The 27363-nt window shown below is 41.8% G+C and overlaps 1 protein-coding gene across 3 annotated transcripts in view; it reads left to right on the forward strand.

Moving 5' to 3' along the window:
• GLI3 (GLI family zinc finger 3) overlaps positions 1-26911 on the forward strand; it is a 210038-nt gene extending 183127 nt beyond the window's left edge. For all 3 annotated transcript variants that reach the window (XM_027710129.2, XM_039378407.1, XM_027710130.2), the window contains 5 exons: positions 10988-11137; positions 11706-11870; positions 14986-15276; positions 18454-18781; positions 19982-26911. In XM_027710129.2, the coding sequence (XP_027565930.1) occupies positions 10988-11137; positions 11706-11870; positions 14986-15276; positions 18454-18781; positions 19982-22272 (3225 nt within the window). In that variant the 3' untranslated portion in view covers positions 22273-26911. The remainder of the gene's footprint in view (positions 1-10987; positions 11138-11705; positions 11871-14985; positions 15277-18453; positions 18782-19981) is intronic.
• The last annotated feature ends 452 nt before the right edge of the window (positions 26912-27363 follow it).

The following is a 27363-nucleotide window of genomic DNA, read 5'->3' on the forward strand; positions in this document are numbered from 1 at the left end:
GTTTTCTATCCTTCCTTAGTCAGTCACTTCTAGAAGTTATTAGTACATTTTCTAGGCACCATTCATTGGCAAACTCAGAACCAGTGAAGGGCAGATGTTTGGTTACAGGCCAGTCTTTCACCTCTTCCCCATCCAACAGTAGGAAAACCCTCCCTTGTTTGTGCACTATTGCTTTGACTAGTTTGAGAGAGGAATAAATAAGGGATTTGCGGGGAGTGTGGAGCTCTTCGCAATACGGATCTCCTCTCTTGTGAGCTTGAACAGACGTTGCACCTCCTTGCGGTCACGCTGTAGAGCTGTTTCCTGAAGGCAGGAGTTCTTCCTGCAGCTCAAACTGTAGAATTTCTGCCTGTAGCCACCTCTCAAAAAGCCTGTGGGGAGAGCTTATGTGCATGTGTGATGGAGAAGAATGAAAGGAAGGCAGGCAGAACAGGCTGAAGATCATCAGTGCAGGGCTAGGGTGTATAGGATTCGGGAGAAGACCACCTTCATTTCCTATTGCATTGCAAAGAACAACATCACCGTTTCATCACTTAGTCAGCAGTGGGTCTTAAACCCATCAGCAAATGGCCTTTGTTGAGTTTCTTCTTCCAGCCCTGGCCTTTTGAGCCAAGTTTCAATTCTCCATCTCTCTTGCACACTTCACCTGTCTTTTTTCTCCCTCTGCTTTTCTCCTTGCTAGTCTGTCTTGGGTCTTCTGGTTTATTCTGCAGGCACCAAATTGCCCTAAATTTGTCTCATGTGACCTTTGTATAGAAGACAGGTAAAATATGGGTGTAATTTGAGCACCTAAATGTAAAGAGCATAAAAAAAACCCCAAGTAAAAGTGAGCCAAACATAGATACATAAGATTATTTTTGTAAAAGTGATTTCTGTGCCTTGCTGAAGTCTTGGTAAAGCTGAAAGTTGTAATAGGGTTCTACTTGTAAGGTTGCCTTTTAAAAAGGAAAAACCCTGCAGCAAAAGGCTTTCGTGCTGTTTGTACAGTAGTTTACATGCTCAGTGCAGCTCTCAGTCTGTGTTCAAACACACACAATTTACACCAAGAAAGATACTGGAGTTTGTTGAAGTTTGAGGAGAGTTTATCAGCATCCACCCAATGGTGTGGAGTGTGTAGCACAACCTGCAGGATTTGGGCAGAGGGTGCACTGTGGCAAAGGCAGTTGGGAGGGCACCCAGAGCTGGGAAATAATGCAGACAGCAGATAGGTAGGAAAAGGTGGTTGGGAGAAATACCAGGAGTGGTCAGCTTGTGGTTAGCCCCTTGTACTCTTTCAGGGCACTTCTTACTTATAGGCTTGTTCATCTCAGTGCCCCAGACTTTGTCATCCTCATGTAATCTTGTTGCATCTTTCCCTGCTTCAGTAGTTCTCAGGATAGGAGGACTTATCCTTGGAGGGCAAAGACTTAACCAAAACGTTCCCTTTAGAGAACACTTGATTTGAGCATTTGGCTCCTGGTTTCCACTGTCAATTTCTTCACCTCTCTGTTCGATTAGCCTGTCCTTGGGAGGTCACAGATTGGACAGGTGGTTGAAGAGAGAAGTGGAGGGTTTTGGTTTTTTTAGCATTGCAAAAACTGGGATACCTTGTTTGAACTAAGGCATGAGTGATGGAGGAGTTGGTAAAGCCCAGCACGCATTGAAAAATTACTTCCATATAGCTGGAAAAAAACAGAGTAAAGGAAGCTGGAATTCCTGTAACATACCAGCTTCACCTATTAACCTTCCAGCTAGTAATACAAGAATGCAAGCTTCAAGAAAGAGAAGGCACTTGATTTTAGACAGAGTTATGGAAGAAAACATCAGAGAAGAAAAAAAGCTGAGGGTCATCAAAACATCTTTCCTACCCCTGTAAAAGTGGAATGATTAATGTCCACAGCATTTATGTTGATGTTCTGGCAGAATGTCATTTATTAAATTTTCAGGTTTAGCAAATAAAGATGCAATTTCTGCCCATTGCTTTATAGCTGCATGCTCTGATACAGGAAATCAAGGTAGAGCTGTAAAACATTGCCCTTGATGGAGCTCCATTTTGCTGCTAGCAGACTTAATTGTACTGTATATGTGAATATATGTATATAAAATGAAACAAGAACAAGATGTGATCTTATTGGGAAAGAATCCCCGCAATATCCCATAAGTTCCACTCACTTTACAGAATATTCCAGAGCCTACCAAAAAGCTGTCGAAAAGCTGGAAACAGATACAGGCTGAGGGAGTCAGTTCCCAGCCTGAGGAGCAAGCTGTGTTTGCCCTGTTGGTATTATATCACATCCATACTGTATAACTACTATATCAGAGATTAAAAGAAGGTCATGCTGTATTATGAACCACTGTCTTTATTTTTAGGATTAGATAACTTTTTTTTTCCCTCCCACTGATTCTCTTTATGTCCTAAGGGCAGATCCTTTCTCTTGGGTCAGGAATGTAATAAGGCAGGTTTTCCTCTCACCAGGATATTGTGTCTGTCTCACTGTGTTTAAATTGCTACAGAAAGCTCTTCTGAGCAAAATACAATATTTTCTTTGTACAAGAGCCAATGACTGACGTATCCTTGGGGACTTCTCCATCTTTAGCATTTAAACATACAAGTTGGATATGTTTAACCTATTGATAGACAATGAAGACAACTACAGAATTTATTGCAAGAGAACAAAAGGGGAAGCAGAAAGAAAATATCTTTTTTTTTAACTGAGCCATTGAGAACTTTTATTGCTGTTGTTGAGGCAGAGAAATGAAAAAAAAAAAGTAAGACCTGTATTTTCAGCTGAAAGTGGGAGGTGAAAAGTAAAGAGTCTTGTTGAGTTGTGTCCTTTGAATTAGCATATTCCTATTTATTAGTAGTACAGTTTCCCATTTAGAGAAAAAGACTTCTCCGAGGCCATACGTAAAAAATCATTTGATTCACCATGGCTCGGTTAAACAGTATTTGAGACAGAAAGATTACCCCTTATAGTAAACACAAAATGCAAAAATTCATTAATTACTATTAGTTTGAGTGCTCTTACTCTTTGTGACTTCCTTCCTTCCCCATGAAGAATGGAATGCCCCATGAGACAAGGACAGTCTCTTTCCATGTGTTGCACTGACCCCAGATCTTTACTAAATTTTTAAATATGACTGTAAATATTTTTAAATATGACTTCTCCCAGTGGCAGCTGTGCTGGCCCAAGACAGCTGTTGACCCCAACTGTTTGTTGCAATATCTCTGAGGTTCCTTTCCATCTACCCTTCATATGGGAATGTTCCCTCCGAGACTGGAGTCTTCCTTTCTTACTGTTTCCCTCCTCTCTTCCACCCATTGGTTTCTGTGCTGCCCTTCTCCTGTGCCTGTCATCCCTGTCCATCTACTTACCTGGGTTGTCCCAAGTTATAAATCATCATCATTTTTCAGTTGACTTATGCTTCTATGTGACCCCTCCCTTTCTTCATTAACTGCTATTGCCAGTTCTTAAGGGATAGAAATGGGTGTCCAGAACAGCGTAATAACAAATGAGCTTCAGACATGAGTTCAGCTGGAGTGCTGAGTGAATGTATGCTCTTATAACTAAGTATTAATAGTCATGGACACAGAATTCGTGTTAAATTTGTAAAACAGTGTAAGTTATATCTCTCATTTTCCACATACTTCACTCCTTTTTGAAATAACCGTCTTTTTAGCTGAAACTTTATGTAGTGATTTAACCTTTCTTAATGAATAAGACATTTTAGTCACACTGGAATTAGAAATATTTGTAGTGTATATATATATATATATATATATATTATATTTGCATGCTTTTGTCCTGGTTCTGGCTTGGATAGAGGTAATTTTGTTCATAGTAACTGGTACATGCTATCTTTTGGATTCAGTATGAGCTTAAGGTTGATAACACACAGATATTTTAGTTGTTGCTGAGCAGTGCTTACCCTGAGTCAAGGACTATTCAGTTTCCCATGCTCTGCCAGGGAGCAGGGGCACATGAAGCTGGGAGGGTACACAGCTGGGAACATCTGACCCGAACTGGCCAAAGGGATATTCCATACCACAGAACCTCACACTCAGTACATAAACTGGGAGAAGCTGGCTGGGATGCACCGATAGCTGCTCAGGAATGTGCTGGGCACCAGCGAACAGGTGGTGAGCAAGGGTCTTGTGCATCACTTGTTTCTGTTGGATATTATTTATCTCTCTCTTCTTGTTATCTCCCATGGAACCTCAAAATATCTGATTATGAAAAGTGGTATGCCACTAGTTTTACAGTCATTTAGGTTTACAATCGTGACCAAATCTAGGGGGAGCAGGGGGCTTAATTTGTTAATAGTGGAAAAATTTTAAAAATTGAGATTGAGTGACAAGATCAAACACTGTGAGGTGAGGAGTGCAGTGAGGAGACAGAGTATTTAGTGTATTAATTATACACAAAGGAAATTACCGTGCAGTGCTTTTAAGATGCAGCTGATCCTAACTGTTTTAAGCAAAGGTGACAAAACTGTGGAGGCACTGACTTGCTTTGGGCCAGATCAGCAAATTGTATAAATTGTCATGTTGCTAATCAACATTAGTAGAGATCTGTCACAATAGCATTTCTTAAGTCTTCCATAAAGTATGAAAGACAACCGCAAGAACTCTAAAAGAATAACAATAAATGCATCCAATGGAAAGGAAGCAGGATATTGGAGACAGTTATCTGAGCTTCTCCACAGGCATGTGCCTATGCAGAAGTGCAAAGTTCTTCACATATAGCTATAGCTTCGACTTGGCTTTAGGAACTGCAACCAGCTTAAGCATTTATGCCACCATAATGTCTTAGAGCAACTTAAGTGCTTCTTCCATCTCAGGAACTAAAAATGGCTTAAGTACTTATGCCACCCTAAGGACACGAGGTCAAAAGTGTACTATCAACTTGAGCAGCAGGGAGGAGACACTGGTCTCTTGTGGCTGTTTAGCCTTGTGCCTGCAAATGATCTGTAGTAAGGAAAGGGCAGTCAGGATCCATACCTATTTTCCATCAGATAAGAGGAAATTAAAATGCTTGCATTTTTCTAACAGAGGGTCACAGAGGCTAGAGAGAGACTCGATTGCAGTGATTGGAATGTGTCTGAAAAGTCTGCTGGGGATTTCACTCCATGCAGATGCATTTTTTTTCCTCCTCACAATGAGATTTCTTTTGTCACAAGATATTTCCTGGCTCACCAGGACCTCCTTTATATCCTTACTTCTTTACAATGCTTTTGTCTGTTCATCTTGCTATGGATCATGGAGTCAGTCTTTATCAAGATGTTAATGAGATGGTAGGGATGCCTGCCTGATGTCATCTCTCAGTTGCCTGACTACCTAAAATGGTAACAAGGAGCAGTGATGAGTCGTGTATTGCATCCCTGGGGAGCTGGGAAACATGGGTACTTGCTTAAGTGAGGCCCTGTCACTTTTCTGAATACTGATATTCTTTTTACAATCACTCAGCTATCTCAGGAAGCTGTGTAGTTCAAGAACCTCAGAAGTATGCTCACCACTCATGAACAATTGACTACTTTTAGTGGGAATCAGAGATCTAAATACTTCTATGCATGTGGGCTTTAGCTTTCCTGGATCTTAGGTCTCTGCCTCTACTGTGGCCATAGCAGAAGATACTGTTTCCTGAGATTTGTTATTAGGAGGGCTACACTCACAAGCTACGAGGTACTCAGAGGCTCTGATAATAGTCTCAAGTCTAAACCAAATGACAGATCTGTACGTACACCTAAGTGGTGACAGGGAAGTTTGAATTCTGTTACGGCAAGTCTGGTGAGCTCAGGTGTACTTCACACTATTCTGGTCAAAAAGATTGAAGTTTTATTATAGCAGGTGAGGAGGCTGAGAGAACCACTGAGGAGGGATGGACCAACACAGTCTTCAAAGGGGCAGCGGGGAACCTGGTAACAAAACCACAGACAGGACACAGGAACTGCCGCACCTCAAGTCAAAGCAGAGTAAGAAGGGGAATGAGGACTTGGTCATTGTAGAGAAGACCAGAAGGAAGTAGTTTATTTAATCCAGCAAATGAAGACAGAGAGGACAGTGCTGTCTGCCAGTTAGTTAGGGTGGGGAAGGGAGAGAACTAAACACTCTGCAGAGAAGCAGAGCTGTTTAAGCTAAAGGATAGTGTTGGCACAAGAACAAATGAATATAAATTGCCTATGAATAAATCGAAGCTAGAAATTAGTTGTTAACCAGCAGAGGAGTGAGTTCCTAGAAGAGCCTTCCACTGGGAGCAGAGGGAGCTGATCACCAGTGTACTTAGAAGATGAAGCTTGCTCTGTTTGTGACTAGGATTATGTGTAGTGGGGTTTGCCATAGCAGGGGGATGGGCCTGATGACCAAGAAACCCCCTCCTGTTTTTAACTGTATGTGGACTTAAGGACAAACCTATATTCCCTATGCAAAGCACAGAAATAAGAGTGTTCCCTGCAGGACTTGCAGGTCAAGGGCAGCTAATCACCTTCCAGACTAGCTTCAGAGCTATGCAGTCTGTTACTGCCGGACACAGTCTCCGCACATTTCCTCTCTGCAGCCTGTGTGCTCCTCAACTCTATCATGCAGCTGTGGGATGAGCTATGTTTAGCAGCCGCTCCACTGCAATGCCTCTTTGCCTTTTGCACTTTGTCTCCTATGCATCAAATCCCACGACTCTGCTGGTTTGAGGGACTTTCTGTGGTGAGGGGGGAGATTTGTGCTAGAAGATGGCTTAAACACTGCTTCTGCTTGATATTAGTAATGAGATTTAGTGGGAATATATTTAGCACCTCCTTTTAAATTTTTTAAAATACAGGGAAATAACTGTGAGAAGATAAAAGTCTGAAATTTTCATTGTATAACTGAAATTAAATCAAATTTTTGCAATGTGGATATGCATTTCACTCTGCCTCTAACTTACCACATTATACCAATACAGCATGGTCTCTTCCCAGTTTTCTCCCAGGTTACTCTAGGGTAGAGTGTTTAGGTTAGAAAGCATAATTGGGAGATTTTCCCAATGTATTCTGCTCTAGCCACCAAATAACACCTTGCTTTCAGATGCAAACTCAGTTGCAGTGACAGTCTCTTTCTGTTGTTCGTAACTTTTTCCACTGGTATAGAGAGGTTTTCCTCCTGCTGTTTGACAACTGTGAGAGCATATTTGGCCTTTGTTTATGTATTGAATAATGAGTACCAAGCAGTTAGCTAGGTTATGCTTAGATTCTCCTTTCTTCTAAAAACACACTTGAAAGAGGGAAATGGAACACTATCCTGGCTCCAGTGTCACCTCACCTCATCTGCTGTAATACGAAATTACACATACAGTGGATATGGATTATATGACAACATGCATGATTTGAGGTGTTCCCTTTTTCAGTAGTATTTCTTACCATGTAAGTATTTATGCTTCTGGGATACTGTGGTTTGAGCTTCCCATTATCTCTGTTTTTTGAACTTGCCTAGTAGAGTTGACAAGCAAACTTCAGCCTTGACTTCAATTAGTTTGGTAGGGGCTTACGTTCTAGAATTGAAATCCATCTCAGAGCTTCCTCCTTCAAAGCCAGGTCTTTCTGAGACCAAAATCACTATTTAGGTCAGTTCCCTCTGTTCATTTTAGGGTATTTTGGAGCTGGATGATAATAACATTTTTTAAAGAAAAGAATATGAGCCAGGAGAAACCGAGGTTTGGTAATGAGCATTGAAGTGGCATGAAAGTGACTGATAGTCTGCAAATGACCCCTGTTTAGCAGCTTTTTGGAGCTGTGTGCAATGGGAAATAGCTTGTAGAATTCCAGCTTTTAATGGGGGCTCTTTTTCAGGTCAGAAATTCTTAATAAGACAGAGCTGGTGCTTCAGAGCCTTGTGTTAGCAAACCTGACACTAGGGAGTAATATCATTGGCTTTCATGCGCCTATTTACTGTAATAAGGATTACGAACGTAAGTAAAACTTGCAGGTTTGGGCCCACAAAATTAAAAGAAAAGCCTTTTCACACCCTGAAACTGCATCAAAATTCAATTTCACCAGGAAAAAAAATCCTTCTGATCTAGTCCCTGGAATGTGACATTTCATGGGTGTAATAAGGTTACAAACAGATTATAAATTGAAACCCTCTAAATCCTTATTGTACTGTACCAAAGCTTCTGCTTTGCATAATACTCTTATTCCTGACTGTTCTTTGTTTTACAAGCTCAAAACTGTTCATTCCCTCTTATAATAGAGACCAGGGAGCCAAAAACACTGTACAAAATCCAAAGGTAATTATCTGAGTCAAAGAACGTGAATGCCAGAGTTCACAAACTTCTGAACTTTTCTAATTGTTGTTGTTTGCACAAAAAGACCTCCCTCTTCCTTTAAATATGTCACAAATACTGTACATTCCTTCTGCCAAATTATAATGGTAAAAAATCCCAGTGTAGATTTAGTTTCTGGTTTGTATTTGTGTAGTTCTGCCTACGTGTCCATAGCCAATGACTGATAAGTTTTCACATCATAACTTAGGCGAGTGAGGGTGTTCGAATCTGACCCTATATGCTCAGGATTACAAATACTGTAAATTACCGTACCTGAGAGCGCTGCTAGTTTCTGCAGTTGGCCTCTTGTGCTGATTTTATGTCTAGCAAGTGTCTTCCATACCAGCCTTTCAATATTTGGGCCCATTTCTAGGTCTGCTTAAGTATCACCCCTCTGCAAAAAGCAATTGAGCTTGTTACCTGAGAGCTAAATAAACTACCCATGTTAGCAGATCATGGGCTCATTTCTTCCAGGCTTCCCCTAAAGGTGAGGATCCTCAGAGGGGTTGAATGAGAATGAGATGGATTTGCAGGTGAGATCTCAGGGGCCACTTGGAGCATCAAAGCAGTGAGGAAAAACAGCACAAAGAGGGGTTTGATTGTAGAAAGAGCAGAGGGAGTAGGAAAGGATTAACAGGATAAGAGAGCAGGGCAAATGAGTATGGAGGGACACAGTTGTGAAAGACCAGAGCGTTATCGCAAGATACTTGGCAGGTGAGACAGTGGAGTGATGGAGAGAGGCAAATGATCAAGTCACCACTGTTGGCCAGCTTTGTCAGCTGCTGGAGTGGGGAGGAAGTGAGGAAAGGAGTTTTATGCCCATGAGAAAGGTCAGCTGCTAAAGACTAGAGGTCTGGAGGGCAAGGAACAAGATCATTTTCAAGGACAAAAGAAAAACCGTCCTATAAAGAATTTCTCTGAAAGAACCTCCATGGTGCCTGAGTGTCCACACAGCAGGAGGTAAAAGGAGGTGCTGTTCTGAACTGATTGAACCAGCTTTGAGGGTTTTGTATCAAATAGAAAGCCTGTGTCACACACTCAGTTTCATCCCTCTTGTGGCTGTGTTGGTTTAACCAAGTAATACACAGTCCCTAATGTTTACGGAGAGATTTGGTCAAGAATTACGTGAATGCATTGAGTTTTGTCCTCTTACTTCTTTCTCTTTCAAGAAAAGAGTGCACATTAACATCATTGTACTCTTTTGATGCCATTTCACAGCGCAGGGCATGTGTGTGCTTCTGGTACAGCCTTGTGTAGTATGAATGGATGAGAGATCTGCACTTGAAACATAAACTCCTGCACATTACAGGTTGTATTTTGTCCAGTACATCTGCTCTATTCATGCATTCTGCGCCCCATCACAACTTTTCAGAAATGACAATAAAGTTTCAGAAAAAGAAAAAGAGCTGTCATCTTTTATGGGCAATGTACTTCTATTTGCCATGGCAATGGTGCATAATTATGAACATAAGTGATTTTATTTGGTTTTCTGATTGATTTCAAGACTTTAGAGAAGATTCAGATTTTCTTCTTTGTGTTCCATGAGTTACTGAGATTCCGTAGGGCTGGAATTTTCTGTGAACCCATTATGGAATAGATACAGATTTCATCCCTATGCTGTAATCAAATATAAACTCTGGAAGGATTTTGTCTAGTACTTTAATGGGAATAAGCTCATTCGCTGAGAAATGCGGCCATCTAGTGGCACAGAGAGGAAGTATGGTAGAGGGGAAGGGTTTCTCCAAGAGTCCGGGAGGATGAGTCAGGTAGTTCCTACTGGAAAAAAACTGTGGAAGTCCTGGTGTAGTTTTCTTTTTTGTTGTTTTCTGAAGCTGTGCAAAAAAAGTTTAAACAGTCAAACCTTTTAAAAAACCAAACCAGTTTTGAGGCTGGCCCTGCTTCATCTGACTGGTTCTTCTCAGAAATACAGTCAGAGTGAACTAAATCCATATTCAAATGCTCTCCTGAACTGGATCTGACTGAAAGGAGAAGAGCAAACTACTTCTATGGAAGAGTACAAGGTACAGAGCCCTGTCCTGCCTCTGGATACATTCATGTGGATGACATTGGCCGCAGTAAGACGGCTGTCCCTCCCTGAGACTTTCAGAGATAGACTTGGCAATAGCAAAAGCTGGCTTGATATGTGCTTTGGTGCTCAGAGCTTCTTTTCACAGTGTGTAGGAGTTTGTTTTCCCTGCCACAATCTGTACATTAACCCAATACATTTACTGAAAGAAAATATGGGTAAAGGAGGGTGAGTTAAAATTTTGGGTGGAAACTTGGTTTAGCAGTTCTGCTGATTTTTCAAGTTGGAGGATGTGGTTTTAGAGGCCTGATTTTGAAAACCTGGTTTATGTTGAAGGGCTCTTAAGTAAGGCTTCCCTGCTCTAAGAAAACAGTACTCAATATGAGTCGCTCAAGTGGAACCGTGCATAAGATTATCTAAGATCCATTTATCAACCTGTATCCCTGAGGCCCCATCCAAAGCCTCTTGATGTCAGTAGGAACAGATTCATGGGCCTTAGCAGACTTCCAGTGGTATCTATAATTTGAACCCTGTGATCACTTGGGAGTGCAGATGACCTTCTTACTCTTTTAGTGCTGCAGGGTCCTGGTTCACACCTGAGTATCCAGTGCTCTTCCAATGTAAAGTTACAGTAAGGCTGCTGCTGCTGTTACATTTCTGTTAAACTGTAATATCATTTTTACCCAAACAGCACATCAACAATGACCATATACACGGGGAGAAGAAGGAGTTTGTGTGCCGATGGCTGGACTGTTCCCGGGAGCAGAAACCATTCAAAGCCCAGTATATGCTGGTGGTCCACATGAGGAGACATACAGGGGAAAAGCCACACAAATGCACTGTGAGTAAATGGTCTGAGCTCTAGGCTTGGACAGGGGAGCTGGGGCTGTGCAGAGAACAGAGCAGTACAGGTAATGCACTCCCTGAACTCTTGTCTGTCAGGCACCTGTGGGGAAGAGACTACCATATCTGCTTCATCATCTGACAAGAACTTGAGGAGGGAGGGATTCACTGGATAATTTGGCCCACTTCCTCAAGTTTAAAGTACAAAGAAGCCCTAAAAGGCATTATGAAATACAGTTCAGTTTACATAATTATTTAAAATCCCTTTCTCCTAAAGAGCTGGATATTATTGCTGGCCACCAGCCTCCTAATGACTTTGCAGTGGATTTCTGTCTTAGTACACAAATACTGTGCTCTCCTGCAAGAGAAGTTTTACATAATGTTGAAAGCATTTTAACTTGAGCTGTGGCAGAGTTTACCTGAGTAAATTAAAATCTGCCAAATCAAAACTACATTGGACAAGGTTATGAAGGCTTGAAAAGTTTCTAAACCTGTACAAGTCAGATTTTACCATTTCCTGCAAGTCCAGAATTAAAAATTAATCCAGATTTATTTCTTGTATGCAGTTTGAAGGTTGTACAAAGGCCTACTCCAGACTAGAAAACTTGAAAACGCACTTGAGATCTCACACTGGAGAGAAACCGTATGTGTGCGAACACGAAGGCTGCAACAAAGCTTTCTCCAATGCATCCGACAGGGCCAAGCACCAAAACAGGACTCATTCCAATGAGGTAAGTAAGCACAACTCCAAAATGTTAATAATAAGATTTGTCAGTGAAGAGACTTACAGTGTGGTCATAGCAAGGTATTGCAGAGGACAGGTATAGAAACCCTCATCAACCTGAAAGGAATGTAAGTTCTAGATGGCTCTTAGCAGCACAATGTGTCATACACACCTGGAGAGGCCATGGGTCATTTTTATAAGTGCCTCTGTGGGTGGTGACACCAGACGTCTGCTGGGATGCAGCTTCCCCAGCATCTCACAGCATCCTATGGGCTGCTCCACAGTCATGTTCTCCAAGTGTTTGGAAAGTTGAGTTGCCCTATAAATTCTGACTTCTACCTTTTCCTTTTCTCTGGGCTCTTTCACTCTCTTTTTCCATCCTGATGGACTGGAATGCAGTACAGGGAATTTGGTCTTTCTAAAACAAACCAGCTGTGGCAGTCACAGCTGTTTCCCAAGCTCTCGGTGTAACACCTCTTTAATATCGTGTGTTTCCTGTTAACTGCTGGCTCCTCTTTCAGGAGTCACACCATCTTCTTGCATTGTCCCTGTTTTATTGCCCCATTTCAGGTTACAGAAGGAGCCACATCATCTCAACATCCCATCTCAGAACTCAGTCTCTCCTCCTTGACCTGTCCCTATACTGCTTCACTTCTAGCCTAAATCTAGGAGTATTGGGAGGGCAGGACATACAATAGCAGCTATATCCATTTCCAAAAGGCTTGTATCCTTCCCTGGCTGTCTGTCAGTTCTGTCACAGGCAGGCACTAGGGCTGGCAGATCTCCTGAGAGCATTCATCTTCTTCCAGTCCCTTGGTCCCTGCAGCATCTTTTCAGTCACAAGGGAAGCAGAGAGCATTGCACATTTCTGAGTTTGCCCCGTCTCTGCCCTGTGTGCTCTCAGCAGCCCAACTAACAACTGCACTGAAGACCTGCAGTGATTTTGCAAATTGTCACCAAGGTGCAAGGTGTCACCAAGGAAGCTCATCAAGTCTTACCAGTAGCTGACTGAGCTTTTTTTTTCATTCACTCTGAACCAGTCTGTGCATTGCCTAGTTGATGAGTCAGATCTTCTCAAACTTAACAGTGTGACCTGTACTGCCTCTGTTTTAAGATCAGAATTTCGTGTCTAACAGTTATCATCATGGCTAGGCTTTGCGAACGAAGATTTGGGAAGGCTCTATCCACATTTGCTACAGGCACGCTGGTGGCTTATGAGGCCAATACGTGACAGACATATCCGATTGCAAAAGACACAGCAGAAAGACTCTTTAGATGGTATATTCTGCAAAACACGGTTCTTTCTGCGTTGCCTTTTCTCCTCGAGAGTGATCCTGCGTGTGTTCTCGAAGGAGACAACTGCGTTATAGATGGTGTGTCTCCAGGCCTCCCGATTGGAGGCCAGAGTAGACCAGTTATGGTGATCAATATGGCCAAGGCTGAGATGTTGTTTCAGGGAGTCCTTGTATCTTTTCTTTGGGGCTCCTCTCATGCGGCAGCCAGTAAGTCACCAAGAAATATTTTATTCTGCACATCATTTCTGGTAGGTGCACCCACATTTCCTTCACCGTTACTTCACACTGAAACAGGCTAATCTTCTAGGGCAATGTGTACTGGTGGAGTGCCATGAATACCATGAAAAGCACAGACCAAATTTCAGCACTTGCTTGCAGTGCCATTTTGGTTGTATGTAGGTAATACAGAGAGCTTTAAAAACAGCTGACGTATCTTGATATGCCTTGCACATGTAGAAGAGCGCTAAGTGACTTGTACTTCTGTAGCATCTTGCAAAAACCTGCCTCAGTAGTCAGCATCAACTTTAAATTGTTCATTTTTGCTCCTATTCAAGTCAATGGGAGGTTTTTTTCCACTGATGTCAGTGGAAGCAGGCTTAGATGGCTATGAAGATGGCTATTTGTCAAAGACTCCACAGTGCCATGTATAAGCAGACAGAAAACTGCTTTGAGGAACTCTGCATGAGAGTCTTTTTTATATCTTGAGGGCTAGTATGAAAAAACTTTAAAATAGTAGTTTCTTGGAAACAATTCAGTAATAAAAGTGAGTGAACAATACTTTGCTTCCTGAGGCAATTAAAGGATTTAGGAAGTGCTCAACTCTTCTTTCTAATCCTCTCATAATACAAGAACAAAGGCTTTGTTAAATTATAACACAGTGAATTTACTTTATTCTACATTGCTTAGTGAAGTATAGAAATTCACAGACAAAGGATATGGTTTTTAATAAAAACGAGTGATCAGTTATGCTAGTAGCAGTGATAGTACTAGTGCAACATATGCTAGTAGTAGTACTAGTGCATATATTGCAGCAAAGTGAAAATGCTCGTGTTACTTATCTTATACTTTGGCTTCATATTGATTATCTGAAGGAGCTAGGAAAAAAATGCTTCCTCAGTAAATTCTGCCTGAAAAATGTCCCAGCATCTTTTGAAGGGGGCTATTTGCCTCTGAATGTCAAGTAGTAGGTACTAGGCATACTAGAAACGCTATCAAACTGCTGAGGGCAATGGACAGCAAAAGAAAATTGGTCCAGTTTTCATAAATTGCCATAGCTATGTTGACTCTTCTGTTAAGCTAAGCGAAAGCTTTGCCAGTTTGTATCAGAGAGACTCTGTCCTCTGTCAACTATGCAGCATTAATGGGTACCTTCTAAATCAAGGGAAATTAATTGGTTTCACTACGTGCAGTCACAATTTGATAGGACAAGGGGTAATGGCTTTAAACTAGAAGAGCATAGATTTAGACTAGACATAACTAAAAAAGAAATTTCTTACTGTGGGAGTAGTGAAGCAGTGGCACTGGTTACCCTGAGAAGCTGTGGATACCTCATCCCTGGAAGTGTTCCAGGTCAGGTTTGAATGTGGCTTTGAGCAACCTGGTATAGTGCAAGGTATCCCTGCCCATGACAGGAGGGTTGGAACTAGAAGATCTCTAAGGTCCCTTCCAGCCCAAACCATTCTATGATTAGGTCACTGTAGAGACCATAAATTAGGTAACAGATTCCCTGTGAAAGTGTATAACTTTAACATCAGCTGCGCTCCAAGGAGTTTTCAGGAGTCTCACATGGAATTAAATTTAATTTAAGTGTTTTTCATGTCTTGTCAGAAACCATATGTTTGCAAGATACCAGGCTGCACAAAGCGCTACACAGACCCCAGTTCTCTCCGGAAACACGTGAAGACCGTGCATGGCCCAGAGGCACACGTCACCAAGAAGCAGCGGGGAGATATCCACCCACGGCCTCCGCCACCAAGAGACCCAGGGAGCCACTCTCAGACCCGGTCACCAGGCCATCAGACTCAGGGTGCAATTGGTGAGCAGAAGGACCTCAGCAACACTACCTCAAAGCGTGAAGAATGCCTCCAAGTGAAAGCGGTCAAGTCAGAAAAACCAATGGTATGCAATACACCGTGCCACTCCCTTTGCCGTTTTTCTTCTTGCAACCAGTTAATAGCCCCTTTATGAAATGCTCAAGCCTGTAAACTCTGGCTCACAAGGCTAGGTTTTGTGAGGTTTTCTTTTTTGTTTACATTGTAAAATGTTTTGAAAGCCTAAGAAATAGCGAATAAAAAGATTACATCTAGTTTGTGCAGTATGCAGTATGTGCAGTGTTGGCAACTCTCACAATAATTGTTTCTCTTATAAAGCTCCATCTTCTGGAATAAGCATAGTATGAGAAAATCACATTTTTCATTTTTAAAAAAGCATTTTTTCCACTCTTCTGTTTACAGAAGAAAGAAGGCAAATGTGAATCTTGCAGGGTCAAAGCCAGAATGAAAAAGAAAACAAACCCCAAAAAATCCAAAAGACTAAAATGATGATATTTATGATGATAATTTATGGAAAACCTGGGGAAGCAATCAGATTTTATAATCAGGGCTTGAGGTTGTTCAGTCATAGATCAAACTGAAGCAGGATAAATTGGCTTTCTTAAACAGCAGGAGGGCATTTCTGGATAACATTTGATCTCTGTTGTGATGTGACCCTTTCTGTTAATCTGATACTTAATTTAACCAAATTAACCTAATCCAAGTTTAACTAAAGTTGAATTAAGAATGTCTGCAGGTCTCCTCTGGTTTACCTTAACATATTGCACTAAACTGTTGCAAGGACCATATTCCATTTGTTTAGATGCTGTCTTAAATGTAGAAGTTTTTCCATTTGCCTGCATTTCATGTGCCTACTGCCCTCTTTACAAGGGTTAATACTCTCAAAGACAGTCACTCCATCCTCTTCTCCATCTGGGTCTACGATTCATCTGTATCCAACCCTTGGGGAGTACAAATACGAGCCCAAATTCTGCTCATACTGTTAATCACGCTGCAATTCAAAATGATTACTCATTGAAATATGAGTTACTGCTATGTTATGCCTAAGGCTTATGCCCAAACTGTTCAGTATTAATCCTGAATTCAGAAACTTCCAAGGGCCCAGAGTTAACTCCTGCTTAACTCTGCCATCTTTGATGATAACTCCCTTAGATTACAAAATCCATTCCTCTTTTGCTTAGCTAGGTAAATGTCTAGCATTATTGAGGCGTGTTGCACATACACAGTTTTAGCATGAATAAAATTAACGGGAGAGTTACTAATGCCGATAGCTTACGTATTATTAAATATTTCTCACTGAAAATTATATTTTAAAAATAATTCTGTATTTCTTGCTTTTCATTGTGTATATGAATTAAGATATATTTTCTGGTTTTCAACTAATCCAATGTCTTTTCTGTCTAATGCTCTTAAATGTCTTATTCTAACTTCCTAAGGACAGTGGGTAATAAGGTGAGGGCATTTTAACTTTTCTGCTGTTTTTCTTATTGCAACATTATTTATGTTTTTAGTTTAGCCTTCTGCCTGTTGTTCAATCATTCCTTTATTTAGTAATGTGCAATCCATCAAGCGCATTCCCAATTGAAATGTCCTGTGAGCATTTTGCAACACTTGACATCTGAAAAATCTGGCTTATGTTGGTGAAATGTCTTCAGAAATATCTTTGTACCTTCCCTTCTAGATGAGACATCCTTTTTTGTTTTTCTGTATTGCACATCTAGAAATGCATGTTCCCCATAATACAGCTCTTATTTCTGTACCCTACTTCACTATGATCTTGACATGTGGCTACAAGAACAGGCTTCTGACCACTGTTACTGTTCTGCCATATGGCATGGAGCTATTGTCCAGAAGCACAAACTTTCTTCTGTATAGTGACTGTGTTTTCTGTTCTTGTCACCAAATCTGCTATGGGCAGGATTTGGAAATGAACTTGCTCAGTGTGGCCTCATAAATTCTAAGTATCATCGTTCAAGTTAGAAATAATAAAATGGTTATTGCATCTGAATGGACTCCTCAGGGGCATATGAAGCTACAGTAGTGCCATGAATCTTCATTCACTGATGTTAAAAGTGAGAGCCATCACTGCTGCTTCAGAAATTCTAGCTAGCATTTGTCAGTAAAATGTGCATAAAAATCATGACGTGGCAGAAAAAAATTAAAAACCCACATCAGAAACCCTAAAAGTTAAATACTTACATGAAACTGTTCTTGGGAGCAAGATGATACTGCATACCCCACTAATCTGTGATCACACTGATAGAACCTTACAAGGAGATATTAAGTCCAGAGACTTCTGTCTGTCTTTTCTGTGTTTTGTCTGTCAGTTTGTCAATTTTCCCATTCTTTTATGAGAACTTTATAAAAAGTAAATCTAGCCCGTGTTTCCCCACAGCAAGAGTTCTTCTAGAGCAGCAGGGAACACTGTTAAGAAAGAAGGCATATTGTGGCGGATTAGCAGCCTGTACTGTCTACTTAAATTCTTGCATTTAAAATCTTAAATTCTAATGAAACAAAGATTTGATTCAGTAGATCAGCTTTCTTGATTCAGGGCAGAGGTGGTGTAAGTTAGGTATAAGAGGAGGTATAAGTTAGGCCTGAGTTCTGCTAGGGTCATGAGATGCTGAGAATATGATACAGTATTATTTACACTGATGCTTTGTCCCTGTTTTATCACATGCCAACATTTCAGGCCAACCACTGCGTGTAACAATGAGCCTTAAGCCTGGAAAATACTTACATTCTTTGGCCACAAGTCTAATTAAAAGAAAAAACCAAATTCCAGTGTTGTTGGAGTCTTGTTTGTTTGTTTGCTTGCAAGCCTAGCAGTGTAAATTAAGACCTCATAACATGTCTGAGTTCTGGTCTGGTTTATTGAGCTGCAGCTTCAGTCAGGAACAGCACATACCCAAAGTAGAGTATCTATCCATATGTGCTCATGAATGACAAGAAATGATAGAAGCAGCTATGGGAATAATTCAGATAAGTTCTCATGGAGATACAATTTATGCTATCAGCAAAGTATTAAAGGGGATTTTAGTCTGTGTTTTGCAGTGCCATTCACTGCAGTTAAAATCAATATGTAGAAAACCTCTTTAAGAACAACCACTGTTACCATTTAATGCTAAAGTTTTCTGTGTATTTAGTTTTCTTTGGCTCCATTTAGACCTCACTTAGTGCAAGTGCTCTGGTTAACAGTTTGCATAATCCTCACTTCCGTTTGTTTCTTACTTCTCTCCAACAGACATCTCAGCCAAGCCCTGGTGGTCAGTCTACATGCAGCAGCGAACAGTCCCCCATCAGCAACTATTCCAACAATGGGATCGAGCTTACTCTGACCGGTGGTGGTAGTGTAGGAGACCTCAGTGTCATCGATGAAACCCCAATCATGGACTCTACCATTTCCACAGCCACCACAGCACTTGGCTTACAGGCCAGGAGGAATATGACAGGGACCAAATGGATGGAGCAAGTGAAATTAGAAAGGTTGAAACAAGTTAATGGAATGCTTCCAAGACTGAACCCCGTTCCACCTTCCAAAGCCCCAACCTTGCCGCCTCTCATAGGAAATGGTGAGATACACATAAGAGGAGTGCTAATACTTTTTGTCCTTAAATTTCTTGCTTACTAGCTCAATCTTGCAACCTTGCAAGAGTTGCACAGTTTAGGAAGCTCATCAGCTGTGAAATGGTTTGTAAATTGATCACTTTCTGTTTATCTCCTGATTGCAAGTCCTGCTACCTGCCCTGAGAGAAGTCTGATAGTCCCATGTTTTACAGAACGGGAGTTAGCAAGGGAGTCACTCATCACATTTTAAGTATTCCTATGTTCCCTACAGTTAAAGGTTTAGACCCAAGGTCATCATAATCCTGTGCTGTTTTGAGGCAAGGTAGACAAAACAAATACTGGCCAATTTATTGTGCAGAAGTCTTTCCATTGAGGCCTGTGCAAGTCACCCTTTGCAGAGAAGTGTTGGGCTTCCCTTTAAGTAACCTGTTCTGATACATAGAAGAAATCATATATATAGATACTACTGTACATATGCTACTACAGATACTACTGCTACAAAGGGCAGATATCCATGAATGGGAGCAAGGCAAGATTGAACTCTGAAGACCCATAGTTGTTTTTTTACAGAGAGCTGCTCATGGCCAAAACGGATGTCCCTGCTGCCTCTACATTGCCTACAGTATGCCCGTAGGTTTCTGCACTCCACCCAGCAGTGACAGCCCATATTTTCTGAGATGCATTCAATCGAAAAAAGCTATGTAAAATTGAGAAATGTATTCTGTTTACTTAAAAACAAAACAAAACAAGGAAACCAGCAAAGATGTTTTGCAGTTGTTAGGAGTTATTTCAAGAATATTTCAAGAAGTCTTAGGAATGACCTTGAATAGCCTCCAATTTTTGTATTTTGACATTCCATGCAAATGCCTGTTTAATTATATTTTGCCTATAAAAAGCTCCCTTAAAAATGTGTCCTTCTGGCACATCAGTCAGCATAGCTGCACTGCAGGCTGGAGCACTCCACCAGCTGATGACAGTTTGTGGCTATGGCCTATAAATTTTATTCTGTTACCCTTGAGTCTCTGAATTAGCTTTTAACCTAAAGATACACTTTTTATCCCTACTTCTTTCAAGAAGGAACACTGCTATGATTTGCTGTGATGATGCAGGCTCTTCCTCTATACTGCACTTACTTCTTTACTGGCTGTTTTCTGTACCAGTTTCTGGGTAATGCCCATTTGTTTAACTGTGAATTTTACCTCCAGGTACCCAGTCGAACAGCAGCTGCAGTGTAGGAGGATCCATGACTATTCTGCCAAACAGGAATGAACTTTCAAGTACGGACATCACTGTGTTGAATATGCTGAACAGGAGGGACAGCAATACTAGCACAATCAGTTCAGCCTACCTGAGCAGCCGCAGGTCCTCTGGAATCTCACCTTGCTTCTCTAGCCGGAGGTCCAGCGATGCCTCACAGGCAGAGGGAAGACCGCAGAACGTGAGCGTTGCAGACTCCTATGACCCCATCTCGACGGATGCCTCCCGGCGCTCCAGTGAAGCTAGCCAGTGTGATGACCTGCCAAGTCTTCTCAGCCTCACCCCAGCCCAGCAATACAGGCTGAAAGCTAAATATGCAGCAGCTACTGGTGGACCCCCACCAACTCCACTGCCTAACATGGAGAGGATGAGCCTCAAAACAAGGATGGCACTCTTGGGTGACTGCAAGGAGTCAGGATTATCTCCTCTGCCTCCAGTGAATGCCCCTAGAAGATGTAGTGATGGTGGGGCAAATGGTTACAGCAGGAGGCATTTTCTGTCTCAAGATGCTTTAGGAAATGGCACAAGGAGAGCCAGTGATCCAGTAAGAATGGCCTCCGACAACCTCTCTGTCCCTAGAGTCCAGCGTTTCAACAGTCTTAATAGCTTTAACCCTCCTACTTTGCCTCCATCCGTGGAAAAGCGCAACCTTGTTCTTCAGAACTATACCCGTTCTGAAGGGGGTGTCTTCCGTGGCTTCAACTCCCCCTGTCCTCCAAGCATCAGCGAGAACGTCGCCCTGGAGGCTGCTACGATGGAAGCAGGTGGCAGTCTGAATGATGAGGATCTCCTGCCAGATGATGTGGTTCAGTATCTGAATTCCCAGAACCAGGGCACGTACGACCACCTGTTGAACAATGTCCTAGACAGCAACAAAATGCATCACAGCTCAGTTTTAGGAAACAACAACCCCAGTAACTTTGACCAAGCCGCTCCACCAAGCAGTCAGCAGGGAGGTCCCGAGGCAAATAAGAGCGACTTGCCCATTCAGTGGAATGAAGTAAGCTCAGGAAGTTCTGACTTATCTCCTTCAAAGCTGAAATGCAGTCAGCGGTCAGCAGTGCAGCAGGCTCGGGCCTTCAGACTGTATAACAATATGATGGTTCAGCAGCAGAACCTGGAGAGAAGCAACATGGCCCAGCAGAATGGCTATCAGAACCTGGTGGAGAACAATAGTTCCTGCAGTTTACAGCAAAACATGGTTCTTGGCAGCGTAGCTGGTAATTCTTTCAGCGTGCAGTCCAATAAGCCTTACAGTGAAAGCATTAGCAGGCAAACAATGATGTCTGGGGCAACAGACAATTCCTGTGGCATGGCAGTACAAGGGCAGAAGCTGAGAATCAGTAACATGCCAGTGAGTGGGAACCAGCAGAATTTCAGCCATCCCATGGCATCTAGTGATCAAGCCACCAATATGGCAAATGGGATGCAGAACAGGAATATGATGGAACAGGAATATTTGCAAAACCAACCAGTTGGAGATGGTGTTCATTACCAGGGAGTCAATCAATCCGGTCAAATGATGCTAGGGCAGGTTAGTCCTACCTCACAAAGCAGCCTGTATCAAGGATCGCAGAGTTGTCCACCAGTGTCTCACACCATTGGTAGCCAGCCTTCAACTTTGCCAGTGGCCAAAAGTTACCAGTCATGCACTAATTACAGCAGCAACAGACGGCAAAATGTATTGAGAAACAACCTGTCACAACAGCAAGGACACATAAGTGATGGCAACCAGACATACAGGGTAAACACCATTAAGATGGAGATGCAAGGTCAGTCACAGCAGTTCTGCTCTAACGTGCAGAATTACTCTGGTCAGTTGTATGACCAAACCACAGGCTTTAGCCACCAAGCTATGAAAACAGGTTCTTTCTTTGGTTCGGAAGCTAACTGCCTGCTACAGGGGATTGCAACTGAAAACTCATCTGAGCTTCTTTCCCCAGGGGCTAACCAAGTGTCAAGCACAGTTGACAGCATTGACAGCAACAGCCTAGAGGGTGTGCAAATTGATTTTGATGCTATCATAGATGATGGGGACCATGTCAGCTTAATTTCGGAAGCGCTGAGCCCAAGTATCATTCAAGATGTCTCCCGCAATTCCTCACGCCTCACCACTCCCCGAGCATCTCTTACATTCCCAGCTATGCCTGTAAGCACAACCAACATGGCTATTGGGGACATGAGCTCTTTGTTGACCTCGCTTGCAGAAGAAAGCAAGTTTCTTGCTGTTATGCAATAGACATGAAAAACAAAAAACCCTTAGGAGATAACAGATGGAAAAAAAAAAGACTCGTATTTTTTAGTTGTGTATGTATTTTAGCAATCTCATCTCACCTAAATGGGATGTGTTTCAAGTATATTCCTTTTATGGAATAAGGACTCTGAAAACCCTAAAGTGTTCTAGGGAGAAACTGTCTTCCATTTCAGTTTTGAATCAGTATTGCTACACCCATTCCCTCCCTTTCTCTCTTTTCTCGCTTTCTCTCTCCCTTTTTGAATGTCTGTATGCTTCCTTTTTTTCTTTTGTTTTTTAATTGTAAACCAATGTAAACGTGTGAAGTGCATGTTTTTTGTTTTGTTTTGGGTTTTTTTGTAAAAAAAGGTCTGATGAAATGACTTGGCAATTTTCTATTACTCAAACGAAGCTAGACCTTGTAAAACTGTTGCAACTTTTCCTCTTAAACATATAGGCACAAAATAACCAGGCATAATGTGAAGTGAGCAGGCAGGGATGAAATCCTCTCTGGATGCACTGTATACATCACACTGAGGTGGACAACCAGTTTAGAAATGCACTGCCATGCACCCTAGGCTGCAGTTTTAGAGTCATGGAGCACAAGAAGTTGGGAGGTTCAAGCAAATAAGAAATCTAAAACCATCAGCCCTTTGATCCCTAGCAAATGTTTTAAGGTTTTTGTAAACATACACACAGATAGATGTCACTGCCTTGAATAATGATATGAGATTGTGTCGTGTTTGACCTATTTCAGAGGAAGGAGAGAACCAGAAAGCTATTTTTAGTCCAACTTTCATCTTTTGCAGTATTTGGTATTCTGTTTTTCAGCTTTCTTTTTTAAATGACTGGATGATAAAGCGATGGGTATGTTTGGTGACTTGTATAATCTATAATCCTCTCATTGCATACCACATTTGTGGAGATACAATCAGGGTCATATGGAGTATTTCATACAATGAAATAACAAAATAGCAGTATTCCATACTGGGGACATTTTTTTTAATGCAAATTGTTGAGATGTAATTTGCTGAGCCAGTGGTTCTTATTCACAGTAACAATTCCTTTGCCAGGAGAAATGTGTCGTACATCCCTTTTAGCAAATACAGCTTCATGGATGGATCATATGTTTTAAAATAAGTAAATGCCCATTGACAAAACGCACAGTTACAGCTTCAAAAGCATCATGGTCGTGTCATGCAGAACAAGTAGAAAACAAATGGCTAACCCAGTTCTCAGACTAGCCAAATAAATCAAAGCAATTGCAAGCAATCTGATAATCTTAAGTGTTTTTCCACTGTGTCCAGGCTTTAAAAAATTAAGAAATTTAAACTATCATTAAAAATAGCAGAGGAATAAGGGGAACGGCAAAAATTCATAGATGACAGAATATTCGGAGTTGGAAGGGACCCACAAGGACCATCAAATCCAGCTCCCAAGTGAATGACTCGTACAGGGATGCAACCCAAGGCCTTGGTGCTGTTAGCATCGTGCTCTAACCAAAGAAAGATCAAGCCAATCTCTCTCTCTCTCGGTGACACCACATGCATTTAATTTCAAAACAAACCAGTGGGTCAATGCCCAGGCTCAGTTGCACAAGCAAAAAATTGAAACCAATGCACTGTGGTCGTGAAGCTGCTCACTGGTAGAGGTGAATGGCATTTGCTCTGTGAGCACTAGCTCTTCCAGCATGTTTTTGGCTGTGCTGGGCTCCATGTCTGCACCCCTGAACGCACAGTGCTCCTGAGTAAACAGGTTGGGGTGGGAAACAGTCACAAGACCAAGGTTTATGTTCACTCACTCCTAGAAGCTGTGTGTAGGTCCAACCCTTGCAGACTTCTTAGTTAAATCCTGATAGGAAAGTGCAGCTATGGGATGTAAATGGTCCAGGCACTTACAGTCATAGATTTGATGTCTGTAAGGAGCTGGTGTTATAGTAGATACACAGTGGGAAGGAGGAGTGTGGTTGATTTTGAAATACAGATAAACTTTAGCCCAGTCAATATTAGAAATAGCACCAGAAGGTGATTTCTATAGGCTAGAAAGCCATAGCACTTCTTTTGAACTGTAAAAAAAAACGTGAAATACCATCTGATTCAGAGCATGGCATTTGAGAAAATGTGTAGGAATGGAACCTCTGTGAAGCTGTCAGATAACACTGATCTGTTAACAGCTGTTAGAGTCAGAGGACAAAGCTGTAAATCAGTAGGAAAATATCATAGAAGTCCAGCGCTGGGGCCGTATTTGGGCTTATCACAGCACATACCAAGTGATTTGCAGTGTGAGCTGCGATGTCAGAAATCAAGACAAATGTAAATATCCTACACCTTTTGTCATCATCCAGCTCCTGTCTTTCTCTGTATCTTTAGCCAGCATTTCTTTCTCCCTGACTCATGCACATATATTCCCCTGTTCTGCACTTTACCCTTTGCCAGTTCCCCTTCCAGCGTCCCTGCCCCTGACTAACTATCACAGCCCTCCTGCAGTGATCCCTGGGCTGCAGTGGCAGTTGGGCACAGTTTACCATGGCAAATGATGGGTTTGCTGTTGCAGCATGACAAAGCTGCTCCCTGTTGCGCTCTCATTGTACAGAGGTAGCCCTGTAGAGACCTGCTGCCTGTACACAACTCTTGCCCCTGCCCTGGTGCTGGGGCATGAAGGGATGCATGAAGGGCTGTGCTGGACATGTTTCAGATGCTTCCTGGTAACCAATCACTGACTGTTTATTAAGCCGTCAAGTACGTGTTTATAAACAATTTCAACAAGGAGACTTATGACCAGCTTGGGAGTAGGTGGCTTGGGAGAGAATCCTTTTATTGTTATAGAGCCAATACATTTTTAAAAAAAATAACCATCCCCAACTATTTTTTTAAACTCAATTTTCCAGTTCATAATTGTATTTGCTGGTGCAATTGATGCTGGGAAGCTATTAACAGATGTGATCCATCAGAGCTTAGAAGGAGCCATTCATATTGCTCAAGGCTAAAAGGGACTGTTTGAGTAGCTAATTTGCCTTCCTGGATTTGACAAACCTTTATCACTCACTTAGCCCTGTCTTGGGCCAACAGTGTGTCTCGGCAGAAACCACATGCTCCAAAAAGGCATCCTGTTTGATTTGGCAAAGGTGAAGAACCAGAGACTCCACTGTGTCCCTGGGGAATTTATACAAATGGTTTGTCATTTTCACCATTAAGCATATGTTCCACTTGTGTTCATGTATCACTTTTCAGTTTTTAGTATTGTCTCACGCTTTTCTGGTTTATGCTAAAGGACCTGTTTTGGTACCTGTGAGGGTAGCAATACATCATAGCCCAGCTATCTTGGGGTTTGGTTCTGTTTTGATGAGGTAGACTGGTCTCTCTGAGCATGGGTCTGTTATGTTGGACACCAGCTTTCACTTGTCAACCTCCTTCTCGGTGTATGGCAGTCTGGGGAAAGTCCCACCAGCATTGGTGGGACATGTTTACTGGTACCCTTCTACAACTGCTCTTCGTTACAGAGTCAAAGCTTGCTTTTGTTTATCTGGCACATCAGTTGATTTTTGTCATAGCTGTTGGAAACCCACCGTTCATCTGAGTGTACTAGAAGATGCACAAAAAAAATCATGAATTTTCTATTTTTAAAGTATTGCAGCCTGAGTCTAAAATCACCTTTACTTCTAATGGCTCTGAGAGGCTCTTCCATATTCACTACTTTTGGCCTTGGAAGCATCAGTAACACTCAGCGTGCCTGAAGCATGTGTATTTCTCTGGGCAGTTTTACTTTCCATGAAGTGGAAGTAGCCAGTGAGAGTTTATCCATCAGTTACACCCAGGTGAAGGAAAGGTGTGTTTGCAGGGAAGTCAGTGAGCTTCCACAGGGCCTTTGCTGGTGAGTAGAATGGCCGAGTACATGCACATGACAGATGACGTTATTCTCTCCTGGGAGAATGGCCCCAAATGGTGCGTGCATTAAGATGCCGGCTGGCTGCTCATTTCCAGTCATTGCTTCCCCCCGCCTCGATGAAATGGCTGGTCAGCTCACCCATGCCTGTTCTGCAGTGGCTCATCCTTCTGAACAGCAGTGTTTATATTCTCGCAATATATGTGCCTTATTTTGCGTTGACCTTGTAAAACAGAGGGACCAGGATGTGTTGCCAAATTTTCCTGATGAGGCTGTACTTGCCATTCAGTTAATAGCACATACCACTGTTGATAGTGTCTAAAATGTCTTGTAAACCTCTGGTATTCACGTGTAATTGTCCTTGGATTGGTGGAATGTCTCCTATGGAACAGTCACTGTTGTCAGTCCTGCAGATGTGTAAGATAAAAATGTGTTCTTTTTTTTTTTCCAATTTTTAAAATTTTTTTTTATAAAGCTTGTAATCCTTTTTTACAAAAAAAAAAAAAAGAAAAAAGAAAAGAGAATGTGTAAATACATTTATGTATGGTAGGAATAGTGTTCAGCTGTAACAGGCCTTAGTGGTCTTCATTTGATAAACCTGCAGTTATGATCTGATGTTTCTCAAGCCTTAGGTTGATCTGAAGGGTCTGTAGCACTGTGTACATATGAACTGTACTTCTGCTTTCAGAACCACTTAGCTTTTTTGTAACAAAGAAAAAATGTTTCTTACAATGTCAATAAAAACAAAAGCCTTTGTACTTAAGTTCTTAGCTTTCAACTATTAAAATATCTCCTTGGGGGAGGGAGTTATTTTTTCATCCATCTGAAGAGCCTGGTTGCAATCAGCACGAGTTGCTTTACTCATAGCTGCTCGCTTTTCTCTTTCTGCTTCCCAGCCTGTTGCTTCCCGTCATTCTCAGTTTAAATACAGGTTGGAAAACAAAACGGGGCATTTGCCTTCCCTCTAGAGAAAAGTGGCTGAGGGATGCTGGGTAATAAAATGAAAAATGAAAATGCAGTGTCACACAGATAAAATGTTTGAAAGGAGGAGGGAGACAGACCTGGTTAACTCTGCTGCACAAGCAGCCGCTTCCGAGGTCAAAGCTAAGCCGTGCTAGATTCTGGGCTGTTCTATGGAGGCTGTGTTTTCATCCTTCGCTTGCCAAGGGTCTCTCACAAAGGCTTGCCTACCCATGAAGAAGCATGGGAAGGAGG

This window comes from Pipra filicauda, unplaced genomic scaffold (assembly GCF_003945595.2).
Source record: "Pipra filicauda isolate LSUMZ 115617 unplaced genomic scaffold, ASM394559v2 scaffold137_size4652046_pilon, whole genome shotgun sequence".
Taxonomy (NCBI): Eukaryota; Metazoa; Chordata; class Aves; order Passeriformes; family Pipridae; genus Pipra; species Pipra filicauda.